This window comes from Hypanus sabinus, chromosome 19 (genome assembly GCF_030144855.1).
Source record: "Hypanus sabinus isolate sHypSab1 chromosome 19, sHypSab1.hap1, whole genome shotgun sequence".
Lineage (NCBI taxonomy): Eukaryota > Metazoa > Chordata > Chondrichthyes > Myliobatiformes > Dasyatidae > Hypanus > Hypanus sabinus.
This window is the reverse complement of record NC_082724.1, coordinates 70718819-70744651: the sequence shown is the minus strand read 5'-3', so window position 1 is coordinate 70744651 and position 25833 is coordinate 70718819. Positions and strand designations below refer to the sequence as shown.

Sequence of the window (25833 nt, the reverse complement as noted above, 5' to 3'; positions counted from 1 at the left end):
TCTGTGGCAATGATCATGAGAAACAGGCTTCAGTATTTCAGTGGAGTTAACACAGGCACCCTTATTCATTCTCTGAAGCATCTCAAGCACTAAAACCCAAACATTCCTTAGTACAATGAAAATTTTAATTTGCCTCACAGTGTCAAATGCCAAAAGTGGTCTCCCTCTTCAACCTTCTCAAAATACTCTTGAAATTCATACCTCATCATTGTCTTGATAAACTGCAGGTTAAGGCAGGCAGGGGTAATTGAGGGAGGAGAGGAGGTTATCGTAACTCTGGATAAGAAATTATTAAATAGTATATGCTGTATTTCTGCAGAGAATCATACATAAAATCATAAACATCATCTCTCTCTCTCCCTTCCTCTCCACTCCACGCTCGTTGAATACTTACCTGAAAGACATCACCTCTGCATGAAAGTCCAACCTTTTTGTAGCCATGATAACAGGTGCATGTTCGAGTACCTGGTCCTGATACTCGGCAATGGGCAAATAAACCACAGCCTCCATTGTTCTTCAGTGGAAGGAAAAGACAGAAGGCAAACAAGTATCACAATTATTTTTGGTTTTAGTATTAGAAATAAATTAGGTTCTATTTCTATCAGAACTTTCTCCTAAATTTCAGCAAACACAAATACACAAAATAACCAAATTTGCTTTACACCCAGTTGTATTAATATTCAAATGCATTTCTTTTACTTGAAATTAATTTCTGTGTGCTAACCCATTTAATTTATTATCACTGTTTCATCAAAAATGTACAAAACTAATCATGTTAACAACAACACACACAAAATGCTGGTGGAACACAGGAGGCCAGGCAGCATCTATAGGGAGAAGCACTGTCAACGTTTCAGGCCGAGACCCTTCGCCAGTCCTGAGTTGTACAGAAGTGTCGACAGCTCTTCTCCCTATAGATGCTGCCTGGCCTGCTGTGCTCCACCAGCATTTTGTGTGTGTTGCTTGAATTTCCAGCATCTGCAGATTTCCTTGTGTTTGCTTAATCATGTTAACATTGACTTTTAAAAATTTAGTTGAAATACAAGGAAAGGCAATTGAAAATTCGAAAGAAAACATAAGAATATTAAAAGTGAAAAATATTCAATGTAGTAAGTTGTATTTGAAGAGGAAAGCTTCAAAAGTAGCCAATCTATAATAACCTCTACTTTAGACGAATACGGCTCAGACCCGTTGAGGAAACAATTAATGTACATGTTCACAAAAATTTGCTTCATTCCTTTCCTGCTCAGGTGATTTTATCATTTAATTTAGATCTAAATCCAATCCCACAAAATTGCAATAAATCTGAAAGAAATTAAGTACATTTTATCCCTTGTCCTCCTCATTCCCTCTTAAAACCTTAAGTCAGCCTATGGACCCATAGAACAAAATCATTTCAGCCTGTTAGGGGTTGCGATCACTTTAAAGAAAGTAGACACCTATAGAAGTCTATGGGAAAACTGTAAAGAAATTAGTTACATTTTATAGTCAGTAAGTCAGATGATTTGCATGTTATCAAAAGGTACAGATAACCAATCACATGCAGAGATATGCAGTCATTGTGTTCTTATACCAGATAACTTCTTAAGCTACACCACTGGCATCACAAGGTAGCATATCTGACGTTATAATTGGGTCATGTATGAATGTGGTTCTGTATTAGGTTCCTAAGGTCCCAATGAAATAGGCTGGAAGCAGTCAAAACTTCCAGATACAGTTGTACAGACAACCACATCACACAAGGACAAAGAGATATCCTCGATGCACATACATCTACCATTGACAATGAGTTTTTTGCTCTGCAAATAAAGACCCTACTGTGATCTGCTGCAGGAAGATTTGTTCTTGAATTCCTCAACTTGTAAGTTTGTTCCTAACCTTCCAGCAAGGGTTGTCAGGTTGACAAGATTTCCTACCATCTCCAACGTAACCTGAGAGACAGTTGCATGCAACCTAAAATGGAAAACACATCAAAGATAGCATGAATTGTACACAAGCGTTTTCACCTCAAGCAGAAAGTCACAAGCTGCAGTTTTAAGGTTAATGATCATTGCTGATAGCATCTAGAAATGTATGAACTGCTTTTGTTTGTGTAGACTAGCATGAAGAATTCATTCAATACAGATGTCAGATACTTCCTATGTGTGCACCAACTTTAATCCTTAAAAGGTCCAACTGTGAAATCTTCATTAACTCTACATGTTACTAAACATCACTTATTTTGTTTCTGATCTTTGTGCTACAGGCAGGCCAAAGCCCCTTCTCCTTAACATGTCCAAAATGCTGAAAGATATAATAACACAAGAAATGGTTTACATAAAGCAGTATTCCGAATAAAATTTGAAATAGAATGCGTGCTTTACCAGATTTGGTCCTGTTTTAGTGCATTCCGCATTTTTATGACAACCTCCATTTTGTTCTGCACACCCATCAATTTCTGAGAAGAAAACAACAGTGAGTTATACACATAATATGAATCATCAACATTATCTTGCAACTTCCCCACTGAGTTAGTTATGCTGGATGAAGAATAAATTGTTCACCTTTACCTTTTTGCATTGTCTAGCGTTGTTTTCTGCCTGGGATGCCCTCAGAGCAGAGGCGACACAGACTGACCTGTGTTCCTCAGCTGCTCTCCACCAGGAACTTGATTGGAGTTGATATGCAGCATTGTGCAAGGAGGACTGAATTGAGTGTTGTCACAACTCTTTACAATGCTTCAGTGTATTATCTATCGCCTTCAAGTGCATCTGCAGCCCTGATACCCACGGTCCCACCCCAAAGAGAACCAAGAATGGAAGCAGATTTTTCAAGAGCAGAAAGACAGTCAGTTCATGCAGAAAGAAATATTTCAAACACTCCTCAGGCTGGCTCTGCCCTTGAAAATGAAATTTATTTGAGTTCCACTTCAAAGAAATCAACTTTGTTCAGACTTAACTTGTCTTTGACAGGCAAGTTGTTGAAATGGCTAAGTGAAAAGCAAAAAGGCCTTTGAAGCTGATAGTATCTCTGGTGAAGTCCCAACATGCAGTGGAATGGACACAGAATCACAAACTCATCTTGCAGAAATGTGCAGAAATAGGTCTGGAAGGAAACAGATCTGGCTTAGAGGAGCCTCCATGAGGAAAAATATTACCATGCCTCATCCAATGGCTGGAAATTAACTCCCCAAATTGCAGTATGCTCCATCTATTTTCAGGAGCAATAGACATGATTTGCACCTTGCATCAACACCAACAGAAATCCAGCAAGCAGCGTTAATCACTGCACTTCACAAGAGACTTTGAATGGAAAGTCCTTCTCCAGAATGGCTGCCTGCAAACATTCACCTCCTTCTGATGGCAATGTAAGATGTGATCTTAACCAAAGGGTCCACAATGAACCCAAGACCGGTGTCATGCAAAGCTAGAAATTTGTACTGCATTGGGAATTGCACATTAGCCCCAAGAATGATCTTGGAACAACTATATAGATTAGGAAGAGCTCTATTGGACACATGCATAGCTCAGATCAGAGATCAGATTTATAAAACTGTACTTTGAGACAGTGCTTAGCATTCAGAGCCTCTCACCAAGCTGGTAATATAACATCATACTCAGTAAGTGCTCAAATACAAGTTTGGACTACTTACCATATAGGCAGCCAGCAGTTTTTAATCCCTGAATATACATACTATGCCAACTCTTCCACCCTTCCATCAGACATGCATGCTAGTAAATACCGTGGAGCACTTTAAGTAATGGGCAAGCACAACAGATGGCTTGGTATGGTCCTTTATTTTGGTCCTCACCTAAACAGATGAGTCCATCCCCAGCATAACCATCCCAACAGGTACACGTCCTCTCTCCTGCAGAAACCTTGGTGCAGTTGGCATATTCTGAACAACCACCATTATTAATCTCACAGCGGTTAATTTCTGTAAATAGAAAAATGGTGTTTCAACTTTGTGTTACAATTCCTTCCTCTAAACCATCTGATGTTGAAATATTGGAAGTTAATTTACACAGCTTTCATATTAAAGTAGGGTTCTAGTGGAGAACACCAGACTAATTTAGCTTTACCTGAAAGGTTATGTTCCACTTAGTAACATGCCACATGTCTGCTGCTTTTAACATAAGAAAACGTAGGAAATTGCCATTTTCTTTATTACATCATTTTCTTTTATTTGGTCAGGGAAAGCAATGGTAGACAAAGTGCATGTCAAAACTACTTAAGCTTTCCTAACTTAATGGCTGGCTACAAGACTAGCTCAGTCCTTCCATGATCTAAATTCAGTATTGAAATTTTCTGTGTTTTACTGACTGCACCTGCTAGGAAGGCAGCTTGTCCAGTGAAGTCTGAAGAAACAATGAGGGAGATCCAGAGAAGAAGGCAAGCATACACTCTGCGGCCACTTCATTAGGTACACCTGTACACCTGCTCATTAATGCAAATATCTAATCAACTAATCATACGGTGGCAACTCAAATGCAAAAGAGCATGCAGACGTGGTCAAGAAGTTCACTTGTTGTTCAGACAAAATGTCAGAATGGGGTAGAAATGTAATCTATGACTTTGACAGAATCATGGCTGGTGTCAGACTGGGTGGTTTGAGATTCTCAGGAATTGCTGATCTCTTGGGATTTTCATGCACAACAGCCTCCAGAGCTATTCAAAGAATGTTGCAAAAATCAAAATAAATCTAGTAAGCAGCAGTTCTGAGAGTAAAATCTCCTTGTTAATGAGAGAGGACAGAGGAGAATGGCCAGGCTGGTTCAAACTGGCAGGAAGGCGACAGTAACTCAACCACGCATTGCAACAGTTGTGTGCTGATGAGCATCTCTGAATGTACAACATGTCAGACCCTGGAATGGATGGGCTACGGTAGCAGAAGACCACAAACATACACTCAGTAACCACTTCATTAGGTACAGGAGGCATCTGAAAAAGTGTCCATTGAGAGTAGAAATTCAGAACAGGCCTGGTTGCCCTCTCAGGTGGGTTAATAGTAGTTCCCTGGCACTATGTTGATGAAGAGTTAGTGATGTTCCCTCAAAGGTGACTTATCACTCCAACCAACCACATTTAAGAGGGAGATATCTGGCCATTATCATGATAGGGTATTGAAGTGACAGCTTTGTGAAGTTTACTGCAGAAAACTTCTCCTCCTCGCTGCAGTTGTGCAGGGAGTAACAGATGATGACAGAGGTCGCCGGGTTTCCATCAAATTCCGCAGTAAGGATTCCGTCACTGACTGAGACTACGCCCTTTAGTGCCTTCTTCGCTTTGCGGTTCAACACCAGCCCTACTCCACCTTGTGCTGGTCTCGGCCCGAAATGTCAACTGTACTTCTTCCTATAGATGCTGCCTGGCCTGCTGCATTCCACCAGCATTTTGTGTGTGAAATCAGAACAGTGGTCACTCTCAAACATTATCCCTGTCCCCAAGTCTGGATCCCTCACGAAGACGATAACTACTGCGGTATCAGCTTGACCTGCATCTTAGCAAAGCTATACAATCGGATGATCTTGAACAGGATTCGCACCGCCATTGACCCTGAGCTAAGATTCAATCTGAATGGTTTTCAGCAGAAGCGCACAACAGTAATGCAATACTTGCTCTCCGTAGAATCATCGAGGAAGTCAAGAAGAGCAACCTACCAGTCGTGCTTACTTTCATTGATTTTCACAAAGCCTTTGACTCCATTCACCGAGGTAAAATGCTGAAGATCCTGAAAGCTTACGGAGTGCCAGACCATCTACTGAGAGCAACAGAGTCCAGCTATACCGAGACCATGGCGAAAGTTGTATCACCAGATGGAGAAACAGCAGTGTTCGAGCTCCTAGCTGGTGTGCTGCAAGGAGACACTCTGCAACCTACATCTTTATAATCATCCTTGATTATGCTCTACGTCAAGCTACCAAAGATCATGACAAGCTTGGTTTTACCATAAAACCAGGATGAACCAAAAGGGTCAGACCAGTTACGCTCACAGATTGTGATTTTGCAGATGACATAGTCCTGCTCTCTGGCCAGATGGAGGAAGCACAGCAGATACTGACAAAAGTGGAAATTGAGAGCAATGAAGTTGGACTTCACCTAAATGCCAAAAAGACAGAGTACATGGCGTTCAACTGTGACGAAGGTACTCTCAAGACTGTAAAGAATGATACCATTAAGAAAGTCTTAGACTTCAAGTACCTCGGGTCAAGAATGATGAGTTTGGAGAAGGACATAAAGATACAGAAGGTGCTGGCGTGGAGGGCTATGAACGACATGAAGGAAATCTGGAGGTCGAACCTGACCAGAGGTCTCTAAAGGAGGATCTTCATAGCAGTCACAGAGTCCACTCTCACGTACGGATGCGAGACGTGCACACTCACCAAGACCATGAGAAAGTCACTAGATGGTTGCTATACACAAATGCTCCGGATGGCTCTTGACGTGAGTTAGCAACAGCACATGACGAACGTTTGAGCTCTATGACGACCTACCGATGCTCTCTTCTAAAATCGAGGCCAGAAGACTGCAACTAGCGGGCACTGTCTACGCCACCTGCCAGCCTAGTTCGCACAGTCGATCATGATGCGAATGTGGGAGATGACTGTTGGGAAGTCACAGCTTTGGTGAAGGAGGAGCAAGTTCATTGAGTCGGATGCGCAGAACAGGCAGTGCTCACAGATTGTATCCTTCCCCATTCCGAGTTCCTTCACTAAGGTATATTTGAGTCAGCTTCACTCGTGCCTGATACTCCTGAGATCACGCATCTTGTAGGCAAGTCCACTAGAGAGAGTGGTGTTGAATACACCTCTGACATCTGGATATCTCCAGGAATGAATGCTGGTAAGTCTGCCACTGAAGATCTGCCATAAAGTGGCACAATTATTTGAAGTTGTAGAGATAGATAAAGAGATGGATAGAGAGGTGGATAGATAGACATCAGGCACCAAAGTTTGTTCAGCCCACTTCTTGGCATTAATGTATTGCACATTGCTTTTGATAGACTAGTGCTACCTTGAAGCCCTATATAACCTCACACTGTGGCATTTTAACATTGGATCTATACGCAAATGATCTCTGATCTTTACTTCCAACATATGAGAGGGGACCCATTGATCAGTCGTACCTGAGCAGTAAGTTCCATTCCCAGTGTAACCAGCAGTGCACAAGCAAGAAGGCAGAGAGCCAGATGATCCTAGAATACAACTAAAACATGCAAGCACTCAGTCTTTAAAACAAAAGATCAACAATGTTCACATACTACTTTTTATTGCATTTCACCACTGGACAACAGAGATTGCAGGTGTATTATAGTGTGATGCTTCTATGGATCTGCATCAGGACACAGAGTGCATTGTAGATACTTAGTGTATGTAATCCATAATATGCCCAGCTGTTTCTTTCATCAACATGATACAAGCATTTAAGAATGCACATCATTGTTACTCTGCAATCAATTAACATCTGCAATTAATTTTAACTTTATAAATAGAGAGTAGCATTCTAATGGCTGGTATTTGAATTTATCATTAAAAATATGAATTACAAGATAAGATGAAAGTAAGTTTGCTTCACTCACTTAGCATTGGGATGGCATGTTCCATTGCAGTGATCAGTTACAATTTCTGACAGAGAAAAAGAGCATAATTATGATTATTCACAATGTTCATGAAAAATGGGAAATGTAGAAAGCTGCACATTATCCCAATGCTTGCTTACATCTATCCCATGTGCTTACCAATAGGTTTATAACTTGGCTCAGTTTATAATAAAAAGTGGCAGTACAGATAATGCATACAAATCCAAATGGTGGGAAAAAAATTAACTGATTGAAAAATGTAACACTGCTTCTCTTTACAATTCATAATAAAATTTCTTACAGTCATGGAGGCAGGAACTGGTGCTGGGCTATTTAGGATTGAAACTAAATTATGTTGTAAATTTTTGGAGTTCTGCAACTCAGACGGTTGTGCATGCCCAATCACCGGATTGTTCAAGGTCAAGGAAACACAGTAAATTAGAGAATAAGTGAGAAGTGAGACATCAGATTGGGTATCATTTGTTAGGTAGAACAGAAACAAGAGGTTATAAACCTCCTCCTGACTTTATTTCTTACATTCATCTAGAATAAGAGGTTTTTTTAAAAATGAAAGCCATCCAGCAGTTTCATAATCGTGATGGAAATAGCAGTAAAATTACAATAAAAATAACAGAGAACCATATGATGATAATGAACTATTGCCAACAAATACTGCAACAAGTTAACATCTACTATAACACAACACATATAGGCAAGTTTTCAACAGAAGATGCCAAGTACATTTCAAAATAAAGCTCTAAGTTTCTCAGTTGAGTTAAACAAGAAGTCAATGTGTACGGAGAATGCATCCAGAACCAAAGGGACTGCCGATAAAATCTCTTTCTGGCAGTGATAAAGCATTAAAATGTTAACTCCCTATTGTCAGCCATCAGAAGAAGGATGTGTTAACCATATATAAACACAGCAAGGGGACTTTCCTATTCATCTCAAAAAACTTAAGATTGGTACTTTGAGAAAATATAATTGTTTTGAAAACATATTTTAAAATTACATTCTGTTTAAATATACAATATCTATAAAAAGTATTCACCCCTCCACTTGGAAGTTTTCATGTTTTATTGTTTTACAAGATTGAATCACAGTGGATTTAATTTGGCTTTTTTTGACACTGATCAACAGAAAAAGACTCTTCTGTGTTAAAGTGAAAACAGATCTCTACAAAGTGATCTAAATTAATTACAAATATAAAACACAAAATAATTGATTGGTATTCACCCAATATGACACTCCAAAACGTCACTGATGTAGCCAACCAATTTTAGAAGTCTCATATTTACTTCAATGGAGATCACCTGTGTGCAGTCAAGGTGTTTCAATTGACTGTAGTAAAAACACACCTGTGGTAAAAACATTTGGAAGATCCAAATGCTTTCTTAGCTTGCTACACGAAAATCTCTATTGACTTTATATATTTAATTAGAAAAGTACTTGATTATAATTATATGGGTTATGGAGCAGCTTCAACTTCAAATTTAAAATGCTTGGATGTGAAAAAAGATCAGGCTTTAAGATTGTGCTGTGGTCATTGCCTGTTTCAGCTTTACCAATTGAAATGGTTCAGCTCCTGTAAGGTCATCTCCTGTTTCAGCTTTACTGATTATTAACATACTGGTTTAAATTGAGGGGGCAGACACATTGCTAAAAGTATGTTGGAAGACTGTTGGGAACGTCAAAAGAAGAGTTTTTACTTTTGGGTGGTTGGGTTCTCATCACGCTAGAAATATGGGTTCATTGGATTATGTAATTTGTCCCACTGTAGCTTTTTCAGTAACCCCATCATGGAATTTTCCAATGGCTTTAGGTTGCATGATTTAATGAAATCAAAGGATCCTGATATACCCAAGATTACGTTGGTTTATCAGTATGTTAAGGAGAATTATTCTGATACGTTAACCATTTTTACTAATGGATCAAAAGATAATTTAACGGGAAATGTCGATATGCTGATTTTGTGCCTGAATTATAGGTAACAGTAAAGAAATGTCTTACTAACTATGTATCAGGGTATACTGCAGAACTGGCTGCCATCACTTTGGGTTTACAATGGGTGGAGGAAATCTGTCCTTGTAAATTTATAATTTGTTCAGATTATTTTTCAGTTTTGACTAGCCTTAAAACAGGTCAATCTGGTTTGATTTACTGCTGGAAGCTCTTCAAACTTCATTTCATATTCAAAATATTGGTCTACATGTCCTCTTAATATGAATTACTGCATATAGAGGCATTGAGGGGAAAGAGCAGGTTGATTGTTTGGCCAAAAAAGCTGTTAAAATTTTATCTGTAGATATAGACCTTCCTCTTAGCAAATCAGAAGCTAAGGGGTTGGTGGGGCTAAGAATTAAAGGATTATGGCAAGGCCTGTGGGATAATGGCATAAGGGGAGACTATTACAGAATACATAAAACTGTTGGATTGATGGGAGAAGGGGGTAAGATAAGAAGGGAAGGAATTATATTGACCCGACTTAGAATTGGGCATCCTATGCTGAATTATTCCTTGTATCTTTTTGGAAAACATCACTCTGGGGTGCATAGGTGTTGACATCATTATGAAGCAGTTGGACACATTCTTTTACAATGTGAAGCATACAAGGTTGAAATAAAGCAAATGCAGGCTTCATTACTAGCTTGGGGCATGACAGTTTTCATTTAAAAACACTACTAAGTAATGGAAATGACTTTAATTTAATTCACAATATTGTCTTTCGTTAATTAAAATCTATAGGGTTTTTTGGAGTAATTTAGTCTTCAGTTGATAAAGAACTAGTAGGGGTTTTAATTCTCTACTCTCTACACTAGTGGTCACCAACCTTTTTAAGCCCAAGATCCCCTACCTCAGCCTCAGTGAAAGGCAAGATCGACCTACTAAATCAGGGGTCACCAACCTATTTTACACTGCGGACCTGTTTAATATTGACAATATTCTTGCTAACGGGGGGTGGGGGGTGGGGGGGGGGCAATGGGGAGTCCGGAATACAGCGATATTTGAAGGGGGTTCTTTATGTCCAGTCTATTCCACAATTTAGCTTTCGTGGCTATGAACACTTGCATCTGTCCCGCTTGCTCATGTTTTTTCCACTCAAAAAACTCAACGGGTTTGTCTTTAAGTGCGGGGTGCTTGGACTCAAGGTGCTGAAGCAGTTTTGAGGGCTTCATTGTCTCATTAGACAGCATCGCAGCCCGAACTCCAGCCTCCCGCCCACCCGCCACCAGACGCTCTGGCCAGGTGCGGCTGGTTGTGGGTCGGGTGAGAGAACAACGGCTGGAGGTCCCCGTGCTGGGGCCATGGCGGTTGCCGTCTGGAGAGAGCGACCGAGTGAGCAGGAGTGCGACAGGGCATGCGCCCGCGCCCCCTTGTAGGTCAGTAGGATCCATCGACCGACAAAAGTTTGTCTCGAGGGATGACTTTCAGAAGATCACAGCGAGGCAGCTGCTCTGCTACTTACGAAACCCTGAGCCCGAATTAGGTCGTCTGCGAATATTTTAGCACCGGGTTCCCCATGAACATTCAGTGTGGTAAACAGGTTTAGACCAGGCCAGTAGGATTGGCGCTTCCTGCCAGCCGCGCGAGGCAACCAGTGATCCCTGGCGCAAGGGTATCACTGGCGACTGATGACCTCGCGTGGGTTCAAGTTCAACAGTGAGCGTGACAGGGAACGAGGAAAGGTGCAGCTGACTCACATCGTTTCAAATCACATCATTTCCTCGCGGCCTGGTAGCACAGGCTTTGCGACCTGGTGGTTGGGGACCACAGTACTAAATCGTTTACTGAAAAGACAGCTCAGATTGTACTTACAACTTGAGGCCCTTTGTTTGGGCTAACTGTATTTTAAATATATAAAATGCTTTTGTCAAACTTTCAAATTAATTCAACCAAGAAAACACTGTAACTAGCATATCAAATAAGTCATAGCGGCATCGAGCTCATCCAATAACGCCTTGAATAAGCCGTGCTGAAGCGCTTTTGTTCGAATCAAATTTATCAGTTTGACCACCAGTGTCATTACATGAGAAAAGTCCACAAACTTCCCAGTCAAGGGCTGCTGATGAATCCCACAGTGATAACCCAGGAAGCTGGGAAAATCAGGGTCATTATGGCACAGTGCTATAAAAACCAATGTGCACACCACGCATTGCTGGGGCCCTATCAGTAGTAATTGCCACCAGTTTATGAATGGGGATGTCATTTTCATGGACATTTTTTTTTACTCATTGTAAATATCCTCACCTCTCATTCTCTCCTTTAAGTGCAAAAGAGTGAGGAAGTCCTCCTTTGTTGTAAAGTCCTGGAAAGCCACTCTGACAAATACAACAAAGTGAGCTGTTTTCATTACATCCAGGGATTCACCAAACTGCCGTGAACAATATTCACAGAGTGACAAGTCCTTTAACACTTGTTGATTCTCGTCCTCTGAACAGCATGTTTGCTGGGCCTTCAACCCCGATTTCAGCTCCTCAACTTTCCCGGTATTGGAAAACTTACTGAGACACTAGTGTAAGTTTCAGGGGTACGCAAGCTAATGACACCACAGCTTTTGTTTCCCATTTCCTGTATATTTGGGGAATGTTGGAATTTAAAGGGAGAGAAGCTGATAGAGACCGATCCACACAGACTCAAAGCTGATAGAGACCGATCCACACAGACTCTAAGCTGATAGAGACCGATCCACACAGGCTCAAAGCGGATAGAGACCGATCCACACAGACTCAAAGCTGATAGCGACTGATCCACTCAGACTCAAAGCTGATAGAGACCGATCCACACAGACACTAAGCTGATAGAGACCGATCCACCCAGACTCAAAGCTGATAGAGACCGATCCACACAGACTCAAAGCTGATAGAGACCGATCCACACAGACTCAAAGCTGATAGAGACCGATCCACACAGACTCAAAGCTGATAGAGACCGATCCACACAGACTCAAAGCTGATAGAGACCGATCCACACAGACTCAAAGCTGATAGAGACCGATCCACACAGACTCTAAGCTGATAGAGACCGATCCACACAGACTCAAAGCTGATAGAGACCGATCCACACAGACTCAAAGCGGATAGAGACCGATCCACACAGACTCAAAGCTGATAGAGACCGATCCACACAGACTCATAGCTGATATGACCGATCCACTCAGACTCAAAGCTGATAGAGACCGATCCACACAGACTCAAAGCTGATAGAGACCGATCCACACAGACTCTAAGCTGATAGAGACCGATCCACACAGACTCAAAGCTGATAGAGACCGATCCACACAGACTCTAAGCTGATAGAGACCGATCCACACAGACTCAAAGCGGATAGAGACCGATCCACACAGACTCAAAGCTGATAGAGACCAATCCACACAGACTCAAAGCTGATAGAGACCGATCCACACAGACTCAAAGCTGATAGAGACCGATCCACACAGACTCAAAGCGGATAGAGACCGATCCACACAGACTCAAAGCTGATATGACCGATCCACTCAGACTCAAAGCTGATAGAGACCGATCCACACAGACTCAAAGCTGATAGAGACTGATCCACACAGACTCAAAGCGGATAGAGACCGATCCACACAGACTCAAAGCTGATAGAGACCAATCCACACAGACTCTAAGCTGATAGAGACCAATCCACACAGACTCAAAGCGGATAGAGACCGATCCACAGAGACTCAAAGCTGATAGAGACCGATCCACACAGACACAAAGCTGATAGAGACCGATCCACACAGACTCAAAGCTGATAGAGACCAATCCACACAGACTCAAAGCTGATAGAGACCGATCCACAGAGACTCAAAGCGGATAGAGGCCGATCCACACAGACTCAAAGCTGATAGAGACCGATCCACAGAGACTCAAAGCAGATAGAGACCGATCCACAGAGACTCAAAGCAGATAGAGACCGATCCACAGAGACTCAAAGCTGATAGAGACCGATCCACACAGACTCAAAGCTGATAGCGACCGATCCACAGAGACTCAAAGCAGATAGAGACCGATCCACACAGACTCAAAGCTGATAGAGACCGATCCACAGAGACTCAAAGCTGATAGAGACCGATCCACAGAGACTCAAAGCGGATAGAGACCGATCCACACAGACTCAAAGCTGATAGAGACCGATCCACACAGACTCAAAGTGGATAGAGACCGATCCACACAGACTCAAAGCTGATAGAGACCGATCCACACAGACTCAAAGCTGATAGAGACCGATCCACACAGACTCAAAGCTGATAGAGACCGATCCACAGAGACTCAAAGCTGATAGAGACCGATCCACACAGACTCAAAGCTGATAGAGGCCGATCCACACAGACTCAAAGCTGATAGAGACCGATCCACAGAGACTCAAAGCTGATAGAGACCGATCCACACAGACTCAAAGCTGATAGCGACCGATCCACAGAGACTCAAAGCAGATAGAGACCGATCCACACAGACTCAAAGCTGATAGAGACCGATCCACACAGACTCTAAGCTGATAGAGACCGATCCACACAGACTCAAAGCTGATAGCGACCGATCCACACAGACTCAAAGCGGATAGAGACCGATCCACAGACTCAAAGCTGATAGCGACCGATCCACAGAGACTCAAAGCAGATAGAGACCGATCCACACAGACTCAAAGCGGATAGAGACCGTTCCACACAGACTCAAAGCTGTAAATGCCGAAGGTGCATCGACGAAATACTGACTTGAAGGGGGTGAGTAATTATGCAATCAATTATTTTATTTTTGATAATCATAATAAATTTAGTCCAACTTGTAGAAATTTGTTTTCACTTTGATACGAAAGAGTCTTTTCTGTTGATCAGTGTCAAAAAAGCCAAGAGAAGTCCACTGGTTCAATGTTTGGAAAACAATAAAAAATGAAAACTTCCGGGGAGGGTGAACACTTTTTATAGGCACTGTATTTGCTTTCTGCTTTTTTGGGTTTAATATAACATTCCACTTACCTTTATCACAATGTGCACTTTCCCAGCCTTTGAAACAGCTGCAGCTTCCATCACCATCCAGTCCATCATTGCAGTTTCCACTTACACACAAACATTCTAAACACACGTAAATAAGTACCTGGTTAATTGAGTGCAAAGCAGTAATTGGGAAAAACATTTAGGTGTAAACTGATATGCTAAGATAAATGCTTTTAATGATAAACACGATAAATTCTGCAGATGCTGGAAATCCAAAGCAACACACAAAATGCTGGAGGAGCTCAGCAGGGGTCAGGCAGCATCTATGGACAGGAATAAATAGTCAACATTTTGGGCTGAGTCACTTCATCAGGACTGGAAATGAATGGGGAAGACAAAGGAATCTGGAAGGAGAGGAGAGTGAACCATAGGCGGAGGGGAGCCGGGGGAGGAAAGAAGAGGTGAGAGGCCAGAGTGGGGAATAGAAGGGGGGTAATTGATATTCATGCCATCAGTTTAGAGGCTACCCAGATAATACAAGATGTTGCTCTGCCCTGAGGGAGGCCTCATTGTGGGACAAGAGAAGGCCATGGACCAACATGTCGGAACAGGAATTGGAATCAAAATGCTCAGCCGATGGGGAAGTGGACGATGGGGAAGTGGTGGATGGAGTGGACGAACCAATCACAACTGGTCTCACCAATGCAGATGAGGCTGCATCAAGGGCACTGGACACAATAGATTTTCAGATGAAGTGTTACCTGGAAGGACTAGTTGGGGTCCTGAATGGAGGTGAGGGAGGAGGTGAATGGGCAGGTGTAGCACCTTGGCCACTGGCAGGGATTAGTGCAGGGAGGGAGACCAGTGGGGAGAGACAAATGGACAAGAGAATCAGAAAGAGAGCAACCTCTGTGGAAACATGGAAGTAAAGATATTTTTGGTGATAGGTTCCCTTTGGAGATGGCGGAAGTTGTGGAGGATGCAAAGGCTCATGATGTGGTTGGTAAGGACAAGAGGAACTCTGTCACTGTTAAGGTGGCAGGAAAGTGGGTGAGCGTGGATGTTCATGAAATGCAGGAGATGTGGGTGAGGGCAATATCAATGGTGGAGGAAGGGAAACCCCATTCTTTAAAGAAGGAGAATTACCTGGAAAGGAAAGGCATATCCATGTGGCAATGACAAAAGAACTGAGAAAAGGGAGTATCATTTTTATAGGAGACAGAGGGAAAAGGCATAGTCCAGATGTTTGTGAGAATCAGTAGGTTTATAAAAAGATGTTGGTCAACAGTTTGTTTCTGGAGATGGAGATAGAGAGATCGAGAAAGGGGAGGGGGTGTTAAAGATGACGAATCTTGTGAATTTTAGTTATACAGTGGTAAGAGCTGAAAAATGACTCAGATTAACCCATCAGGCAACTGCTTCCAAGCAACCATTTATAGAGTGGTATTAATAAACCAGCATTTCTAACTCAACTGCTGCTCCTGGAATTGAAACAATTTAGCATAAGAACCAAGTGGAGGTGAAGGTATTAACAAAATTATGCAAATATGTCTGTGAATGTATAATTCACAGAGGTATAGACAGTCAAAACCTTTATCATAGGTTAGAAATGTAAAATACCAGAAGGTGAGAGGGAGAAAATTGAAAGGAAACAATTTGATAAAATTATGGGGCATCTGTGAATAATACTCAAATTCATAGCCGTCAGTTATAGAAGTACAACAAAAATAAGTAATACAAGAACATAGTCTCCATTGTCTATTGCTGAGTAATTTAAGCTCACCTACATCAGCAATAGCAATGGATATACCACTCACAAATATTTTTATTAATCCTTGAATCAAAAAATGAATTTTAATAAATTTTAATTTCTGCTCTAATTCATTCATAACTTATGGAGGTCCATACCAAGAGTGCAATTTGGTCCATATCTACCAGCTTCACAAGATTCACAGGCAGTGCCTTGAAATCCTTCACGACACAGGCACTGTCCAGTTCCATTAATACCATCCTGACAGATGCCGTAATTGGAGCACCAGGCATTTGGCTTGCCAGGGCACATCTGGCACCTTGGTCCAAAATATCCGAAACAGCAATCTAAAGTCTAAAGCAAAGCAAAGATAGCAATGAAGTGTGAATAAGGAAACAGGTACAAGAACTGCATTTAAGAAAGACCTTAATTAGACTTCGTTTAAACCACAGACTTATCACAACTTCAGACAAAGCAGAGCTAAATTGTACCACAGAGGCAAAATTCATAAGGGTAAAGAATGCAGGACTGAGGTGGACATACTCTTGGTGTAATTAAAGATTGGTCCATATGACGTTGTGGGCGTCACTGAGTCATAGCTGAAAGAAGGTCATAGCTGGGAGTTTAACATCAAAAGATATACTTTGTATTGGGAGGGCAGGCAGGAAGTCATAGGCAGTGGTGTGGCCCTGCTGGTAAGAGATGGAATTACATCGTTAGAAAGAGGTGATAAAGGGTCAGAGAATGTTGAATCTTTGTGGGCGGAGTTAAGAAACTGCAAGGGTTAAAAGGAATTATTATGAGAATCATATATAGGCCTCTAAATAGTAGCTAAGATGCGGGGTTGAGATTGCAAAGAGAGCTGGAAAGGGCATGTAATAAGGGAAATGTTACAATTGTAATGGGGGACTTCAATATGCAAGGGGATTTGAAAAATCAGGTTGGTGTCAGATCACAAGAAAAAGAATTTGTTAAATGCCTAGGAGATGCCGTTTTAGGGCAGCTTATGCTCAAGTCTACTTGGGGACAAGCTATCTTAGATTGGGTGTAATAACTCAGATCTTATTAGGGAGCTCAATGTAAAGGAACCCTCAGGAGGCAGTGATCATAATATGACTGAATTCATATTGTAATTTGAGAGGGAGAAACACAAGTCAGATGTATCAATATCGCAATGGAATAAAGGGAATGTCAGAAGCATGAGAAAGGAGCTTGCCCAGGTGGATTGGAGGATACTGGTGGGGATGACGGCAGAACAGAGGTGGCTGAAGTTTCTGGGAATAGTTCACAAGGCGCAGGATAGATATGTCCCACAGAAGAAGTCATTCTCAAATGGTAGCAAAAGATAACTGTGGCTGACAAGGAAGTTAAAGACTGCATAAAAGCCAAGGAAAGGGCATATAATGTAGCAAAAATGAGCAGGAGGATTTTTAAATCCAGCAACAGGCAAATAAAAAAGCTATAAGGGAAAAGATGAAATATGAGGATAAACTAGATGATAATATAAAGCAGGATACAAGAAGTTTTTTTCAGTTATGTAAAGAATAAAAAGGGAGGTGAGAGTTGATATTGGACCACTGGAAAATGATGCTGGTGAGGTAGTAATGAGAGACAAAAGAAATAGAAGATGAATAAGTACTTTGCTTCAATCTTTACTCTGGAAGACACTAGCTGTGTGCCAGAGGTCCGTGAGTGTCAGGGAGCAGGAGTGAGTGCCATTGCTATTACAACGGAAAAAGTACTAAGCAAACTGAAAGACGTTAAGGTGGGCAAGTCACCTGGACCAGACAAACTGCATCCCAGAGTCCTGAAAGATGTTGCTGAATGGATGCATTGGTCATGATCTCTCAAGAACACTTGATTCTGGCATGGAAGAGGTAAATGTCACTCCACTCCTTAAGAAGGGAGAAAGGCAAAAGAAAGGAAATTGTAGGCTAGTTAGCCTAACCTCAGTGATTGGGGAAGTGTAGGAGTCTACTATTATGGTCGAGGTTTTGGGGTTCTTGGAGACTAATGATACAATAAGTTAAAGTCAGCATGTTTTCTGCAAAGGGAAATCATGCCTGACAAATCTGTTGGAATCCTTCAAAGAAGTAACTAGCAGGGTTGACAAAGGAGAGGCAGTGGATGACATTTACTTAGATTTTCAAAAGGCATTTAATAAGGTGCCACACATGAGGCTGCTTAAAAAAATAAAATCCAATGGAATTACAGGAAATTTACTGGCATGGACAGAGGAATGGTTGACAGGCAGGAGGCAGTGAGAGGGGATAAAGGAGGCCTTTTCTGGTTGGCTGCCAGTGACTGGTGGTGTTCCTCGGGGTCAGTATTGGGACCGCTGCTTTACACATTGTTTGCAGAGATTTAGATAGTGGCTTTGTGGACGGTATGAAGATAAGTGGAGGGGTTGGCAGTGCTGAGGAAGCAATGTGATTGAAGTAGGACTTAGACAACTTGGAAGAATGGGTAAAAAAGTAGCAGATGGAATACAGTGTTGCAAAATCTATAATAATGCATTTTGGTAAAAGGAACAAAAGTGCAGACTATTATCTAAATGGGGAGAAAATTCAAACATTAGAATGCAAGAAGACTTGGGAGTCCTCATGCAAGACTCCCAGAAGATTAATTCGCAGGTTGAGTCTGTGGTAAAGAAAGCAAATGCAATATTAGCATTTATTTCTAGAGGAATAGAATATAAAAGCAAGGAAATAAATCTGAGCCTTTATAAGACATTAGTTAGGCCACACTTGGAGTGTCGTCAACAGTTTTGGGCCCCTTATCTCAGAAAGGATGTGTTGTCATTGGAGAGAGTCCAGAGGAGGTTCACGGGGATGATTCCAGGAATGAAGGGGTTAACTTATGAGGAGTGATTGGCAGCTTTGGGCCTATTTTCAATGGAATTTAGAAGAATGCGGGGGATCTCATTGAAAGCTACTAAATGCTAAAAGAACTAGATAGGGTGGATGTAGAGAGGACGTTTCCTTTGGTGAAGGTATCCAGAACCAGAGGACACCGCCTCAAAATTGAAGGGTGACCTTTAAGAACAGAAGTAAAGCAGAATTTGTTTAGCCAAAGAGTGGTGAGTCTGTGGAATGCTCTGCCATAGGCTGTGGTGGAAGCCAAGTCCGTGGGTATATTTAAAGCGGAAGTCAATAGATTCCTGATTGGTTAAGGTATCAAGGGATATGATGAGAAGACAGGAGTATAGGGTTGAGTGGGATCCGGGATCAGCCTGATGAAATGGCAGAACAGACTTGATGGGCTGAATGGCCTAATTCTGCTCCTATGTCTTCTGATGAACCTACAGTAGATGTTTACAGGATGAAGACCCTCTACTAATACACCCTACAGCAGGAAAATGAAGATCAGCTTTCAAATCTGGAGAGCACCTCTCAGCCAAGGCAGATATTAATGATGAAATTCACCACTGCTTCCCATGCACCATCATAGCCTTCAGAAATGTGTACCTTAAATCCAGGGCCAAGCATTGTGTTCTACCAAGTGCCTACCCTGCTGTGTGTCAGAGACGAGAGCAACCTGTGGCAGACACCCTCAGAGCATCGTAGAGGCATCAATAAAGGTATTTCTACAAAATTATCCTAATCCGTTGGCAGGATGGATAAACCAAGACCAGTACCTCTCCTGGCACAGCATCTTCACCAGTTATAGTTCTGGTCATGCGCTACCTCTCTGGACAAACAACATTACCCACATCTCTGACAACAGGCTCCTGAAACAAGGCACATACTCAGAGCTTCATTACTGCCACTAATTTCTAAAAGGATATAGAAAATGCTTCAAGGAGGTTCTAAAAGTCACCACAACAAAATGAATCATCATAACCAACTCATGGAGAAAGAGTACGCAGTAAGGTACTGAGCACCTCAACTTTCTACACAGGAAGCACAAGAAGGCCATGCACAAATGATGGGAGGAGTATACAAGATCCCAAACAATCCATTTGCCCATGAAGCATCACCTGCTGCAGTGTTCGCACATCTCACACGGGATACTTTAGCCACCTCAGAACCCAGCAGAACTGGAGTGGAAACCAGTCATCCTGAGTCCCGAGGGACTGCCTCAAAAAAGGAAATGGGGCAAAAGAAAGAGGCTGCTTTATGTTGATACTGTAAGTGGATCTCATTTTGAATCATGGATTTATGGATAACAATGATGCTGGCCTAAAAATATTATCTTTACCGGCATGCATGGCAATTGAACCTGAAGTATAATTTAGTAAGAGACAACAAAAATTCCATTTATGGCGCTTAGAACTTCTGGTCTAAGATGGCGCCACCAAACACAGACAACAGGTCACTGGTAGTTCAAAAGGAAAGACATTTGATTCAAAACATTACCAGTAAAATCTTTTCTGAAATAAATTGTGGTAAATTATCACCACAAACAATGAATAGGCAAGCAAAGGCGAAGCAAATTCAAGGGATGAACTGTGCTGGTACATTGCAGATTGAGTGAACCATTTGGTGAGGAGAAGCTGAGGCAGAGGAGTTCCAATGCCCATACAACTGGCCTGGGTGCGAGGTTGGATCGCTCTGGGCACCGAGCCAATTTGGAGAAATCAAGAGCAGCTTCAGGCTCGGTGATCAATTCTGTGCCCAGAGCGAGTCGCTGGGCAGTGTGTTCTAGGCCCGGAGCCTTTTGCTGCAACAGTGACTGTGTCCTAGTGTGAGGTACGATATGCTGTTTGGACAATTTAAATGATATATTGGAAAAGCAGGGTGTTGGGATCAGAGGGGAGAATCGATTTTGCTCGCTCTCCCATGATGGTGACTCCTCTCTCCCTGTTGCTGAGGCTATGAAGCTGCCCCAGGCTACTGTGCTCCATGCCTGCTAATATGATGGACTGATACCAAGGCTTGGGCCTACTGCAGACTGTTCCAGGGTTTGGAATTAAGGACTCACTTTGTTTTGGAATGTTGTCACATGCTTCTATTGTTTGCATGATTTGTGACTTTTTTTCCCTTTCTATGCGCTTTGGGTGTTGGTCTTTATTTTATTCTGTAATTGGGTTCTTGCTTTGTGATTGCATGTAGCCAAGCAAATCTCAAGGTTGTACAATTATTAATTCTTCGATAAAAAATGTACTTAGAAATCCCTTTGAATACTCTTGTGATTTTTGAAGTTTATTTTCTCAAGTACTTATTAAAAATCCTGAAGTGTGGATAAAATGTACCATTCTCTGAGACAAGTCCATGCAAACAAGGGAAATACTCAAGAGCTGTTGTGTTAAGAAACTATGACAAAGTGTTTCTTTACATTTTAATGCAGAGAAAGGCATGTACCTATTGGTTGTCCCTGTAATTTCCACCCCCTGTAGTGGATACAATTTATTCCCCTTTTCACAGCTAGGATGGAGACTCAATTCATCAATTGGAGTGTACACTTTTAAGAGGGATTGGGACCTCAGCCTGTTGATAGGCGTGTATTTTCCTTAACATTTTAGTATTGTTCTATATTTCTGTTTGAACATTCTTTATAAATCCAATAACAACATTTTGCAGAGGCATTCTAACCAGCAATTCCTTCACTCAAACATTATTTCATATCTGTTGCCTATGAACATTCAACAAGAACAATACAGATCACCCATGATGACCACTACAAATAGCAAACTGACTCCCACTATCCAGAAAAAGAAACAAAATTAACACTTGGATTAGTCTATGCCTCAAGAAGACAGAGGAAATTAAGAAATAATGTCAGAGACATGTACAAAGTAAACTTACAATAGTTACTTGAACACAGCTGGGTCTGCAGCCAGTACGTTTCAAATTTCTGCCATTTCTAAACTGTTTATAAGTGCAGTTTGGTGTTCTGACTTGGCCAGGAAATTCCTAAACATAAAAAATCATGCACAACTTCAATAAGACATCCATACATCATTGACTCTGAGCATTAATATCCAACAGTATGACATTGAAACAATCATGTTACATACTCCGTGATTTACAATGTTAAAAATACAAATTTATCAAGTTAAGGAAATTACGTACAAAATAAACATCATGCACATATGTATCAGGCTTGGCCTCTGTAGAAACTTTCTGCTGTTACAAATGTCAGATTAATACAACACATAGAGGAACAAATGCATTTTACTGAACTCCATGCACTAGGTGGTTCCTGACAGACCCTTAGCCCTTTAGTCCAGGACTGGCCATGCTGCTCACTAAGACGATCCAACTCTGTTATAACACGACTACTTATCAGATAATGTGGAAAACTGTACTGTTAAATCTTGTTCACTATGGTAAGGCAAATCGAGCCTAACTACTCCCATTCAAATAACAAAGTAGATGGTGAGGCATGATAAGATGGTTTCTTTAACCTCACAATCTACCTTGTTATGGTCTTGTCTACTTGTGCTACACTTTCACTGTAGCTGTTACACTTCATTATGTTTGCTGCTGTTTTCCCTCGTACTACCTCAATGCACTGTGTAATGATTTGATCCATATGAACAGTGTACCTCAAGCTTTTCTCTGTACCTCAGTATGTGACAATGATAAACCAACTCCAATTGCCGGTGATGGACAAGGTTGACAATATTCACCGATAGCCTCCTCACCACTTTTCAGTTTATTTCCTCTGGGATCAATAATCTCTAAAACCTTGGAAAAATGTGGGTCTGATTTCTGAGGGTGCGGTGAAATTAATACCTTGGTATTCATCTGAATTCAGTGACAATGGAAGGGATATCAGTGGGATCAGATGAGGTCTGGAGTGGTAAATGGAACCTTTCATTTCAGACCAGAGCATTGGTCTGTTCTGTATCTCAGCAGAATTATTTGCATCTACTTAATTAGTAATTTTTTGTCCAGCGTAAAGTCAAAAATGGACCTGTTTGGGATTTCAGTGTGTTTGCCTTTTGCAGCTCTGCAGACAATGATGGAGTTACCTCTATGGGCAGGAAGTCTTTTACTCTGTTCACACAGCAGCTAGTAAATGATAAGCAACATGCACGTCCCAAATAAAAAGGCAATGACAAAGTCTCAAATAGTGAACTTAGCCATTTTCTTTGACATTCAATTACAGTACCGACCCCAAGTATCCTATCCGCAAAAACAGTGAGGGATCGAAAATACTTCAGGCTCGAGCAAATTGGCAAATACTTTGCTGAATGCCTAAACTTTAGAACAGATTGTGTCTCTATCCAAGCCATTCCAGTTGAGCTACAACTACCCAACAATGTGTTCAACTAGGTTACGTCCTGACAACAGTAAGCAGAACACATCTAATCAATTACTATGTCAGTAAAGTAATTCATTTTATAGTAATTTTATGCCTTTGCACAGTACTGCTGCTGCAAGACAACAAATTCCGTGACATACAAGTCAGTGATAATAAATCTGATTCTGAATAGCATTGATGTTTCTGAAACTCAGTTTGGATTCAGCCAGAAGCATATAGCTCACACAGAGTAACTTATGCGTTCTGACTTTCCTCAGAGGAAGGCTAGGCCATCATATGCAAGTAAGTGATAATCAACAGAAAGTTTCTCTTGCAAACATGAGGAAATCTGCAGATGCTGGAAATTCAAGCAACACACACAAAATGCTGGTGGAACACAGCAGGCCAGGCAGCACCTACAGGGAGAAGCACTGTCGACGTTTCGGGCCAAGACCCTTCGTCAGTCCTGACAGTGCCCTTCGACAGTGCTTCTCCCTACAGATGCTGCCTGGCCTGCTGTGTTCCATCAGCATTTTGTGTGTGTGTGTTGCTTGCAAGTTTCTCTTGCTGGCATTGACCCTCAGAAAGGCTGTGAAGGCAATGCATAGAAGATAGGGTCCTGGGCTGGCAGATATGCATTGGATTGAGTAGGTTGCTACTCTCTCGAGTTTAGAAGAATGACAGGTGTCCTCACTGAGATGTGTAAAATCCTTAGAGTATTTGACAGAGTGGATTTGTGAGGATGTTTCCCCTATTCCTCAAAATAAGGGATATTTTATCCCTTATTCTAGGATCAAGAAGGGACTGAAATGAACAAACTTTTTTCATCTAGATTGTAAATCCTTGACAGCCATGGAGGCTCAATCGTCAGTTTCATTCAAAATTGACACTGATGAATTCTTGAACATTTAAGCAGTCAGAGAATGTGGGGACAGGGCATGAAAATAAGCCTGAGCTGTGCTAGACAGTAAGCCACACTTTTGTGCATTGGAAAAGTAGGTTTAAATGATCACGTTCTTAAGTTCTCAGCACATCAGATGTGTTGATGAGACATGGCAATTCCAGTTTATGACACACTTCTGCTAACTGCACTCCTCAGTCTCATAAGTCAAGTATTGAGGTGGTCTCCTTACCAAATATACATTATACCTTAGTGGAGGGTGTGTAGCAAAAGAAATATTCCTGGTTTGGTAGATCTGTCATACATAGAAGGACTGCGTGTGTTAGATCTCTTTTCATTAGTGATTATAAGAATAAGAGATGACCTTATTGAAATGTATAAAATTCTTAGGGAAATCACTATGAAGAAGTTAGGGACTATTTCAAGTCGGAGAGGAAAGAAGTCTGAACTGTGGATACAATAGAGTGGATAGTGACGAGTACATACAGTATTATGTATTCATTATGCAAACAGCTAACACATTAACCATAGTCTATAACTGAATAAAGCACTCCCACTTTAGACATATTTTATACACCAGAATTTTTACATTTTCTTCTCACTTTGCATTTTCCATGGTTACACTGAGATCAGCAGATGACCAGTTCACCTCATCTGTACAGTATGCAACCTCAAAAAAAAAGCCACAAAATTGAGACAAGCTCTCAACTGCACAAGTTTTCAGAGCTTGGCTGGGCTACTAGATGAATCACTGTTCAGAAATTAGATATTTCTTCAAAGAGTGGAAAAACTGGGTCAAATTACATTTAAATTCCCCGGTAACAAAGTCATTCACTGACAATATTTTACATCTTTTGCAATAAATCATTTTTTGAAAGTTGGAATTAATTTCCTTCAGAATTGTTTTGCAAAAGGGAAACGTAATGACTCATGGGAATATATTAGGAAAGAAGAGCAAAGCCAAAGCCAGCTTCAGAACTTTACCTACCATAGGGGTAGTCCCTTCAGGACATATGGGGTTATCATCGCAGCTGCCACAAATTCCCTTAAAAAGAAACAAAATAATTATGATTTGAGCTTATTTATACTGGCATGTGATTATACACATCATTCAACTGAATTAATTTCCAAGAAATGCTTCTCTTGATTTGGCACAAAAATAACCCAAATGAAAACTTTTTTTAAATATAAAAAGATTTCAAGCATCTACTTAGCAGTTTGAGTATGGGAAAACGATGTGCATTATTTAATAAAAATATTTTACTTGATGCTATTCAGAAGTACAGTATGCATATTACTTAATGTGATTAGTGTGAAAATTAAAACAAAAAGTGTATTTAAAACACAATAGCTCAGGCAGAATCTGTGGAGAGAGAGACTCAGAGACAGTACATATGTCTCAGGTTGGATACATTTACTTGGTTCTGATACAAAGTTAACAACCATTTCTCTATCCCTCCATGATGCCTGAGTAGTTGAATATTCACAGCATGTCC

The 25833-nt window shown here is 41.2% G+C and overlaps 1 protein-coding gene across 2 annotated transcripts in view; it reads right to left on the bottom strand.

The window, feature by feature from the left end:
• The window catches only part of stab1 (stabilin 1), a 323963-nt gene that overhangs the window by 81672 nt on the left and 216458 nt on the right, over nucleotides 1-25833 (bottom strand). For both annotated transcript variants that reach the window (XM_059944646.1, XM_059944645.1), the window contains exons 36-45: nucleotides 25326-25382; nucleotides 21993-22100; nucleotides 16404-16599; nucleotides 14538-14633; nucleotides 7559-7604; nucleotides 7106-7185; nucleotides 3791-3916; nucleotides 2364-2437; nucleotides 1879-1953; nucleotides 395-514 (exon numbers count right to left, since the gene is read on the bottom strand). In XM_059944646.1, coding sequence (XP_059800629.1) covers nucleotides 395-514; nucleotides 1879-1953; nucleotides 2364-2437; nucleotides 3791-3916; nucleotides 7106-7185; nucleotides 7559-7604; nucleotides 14538-14633; nucleotides 16404-16599; nucleotides 21993-22100; nucleotides 25326-25382 — 978 coding nt within the window. The remainder of the gene's footprint in view (nucleotides 1-394; nucleotides 515-1878; nucleotides 1954-2363; nucleotides 2438-3790; nucleotides 3917-7105; nucleotides 7186-7558; nucleotides 7605-14537; nucleotides 14634-16403; nucleotides 16600-21992; nucleotides 22101-25325; nucleotides 25383-25833) is intronic.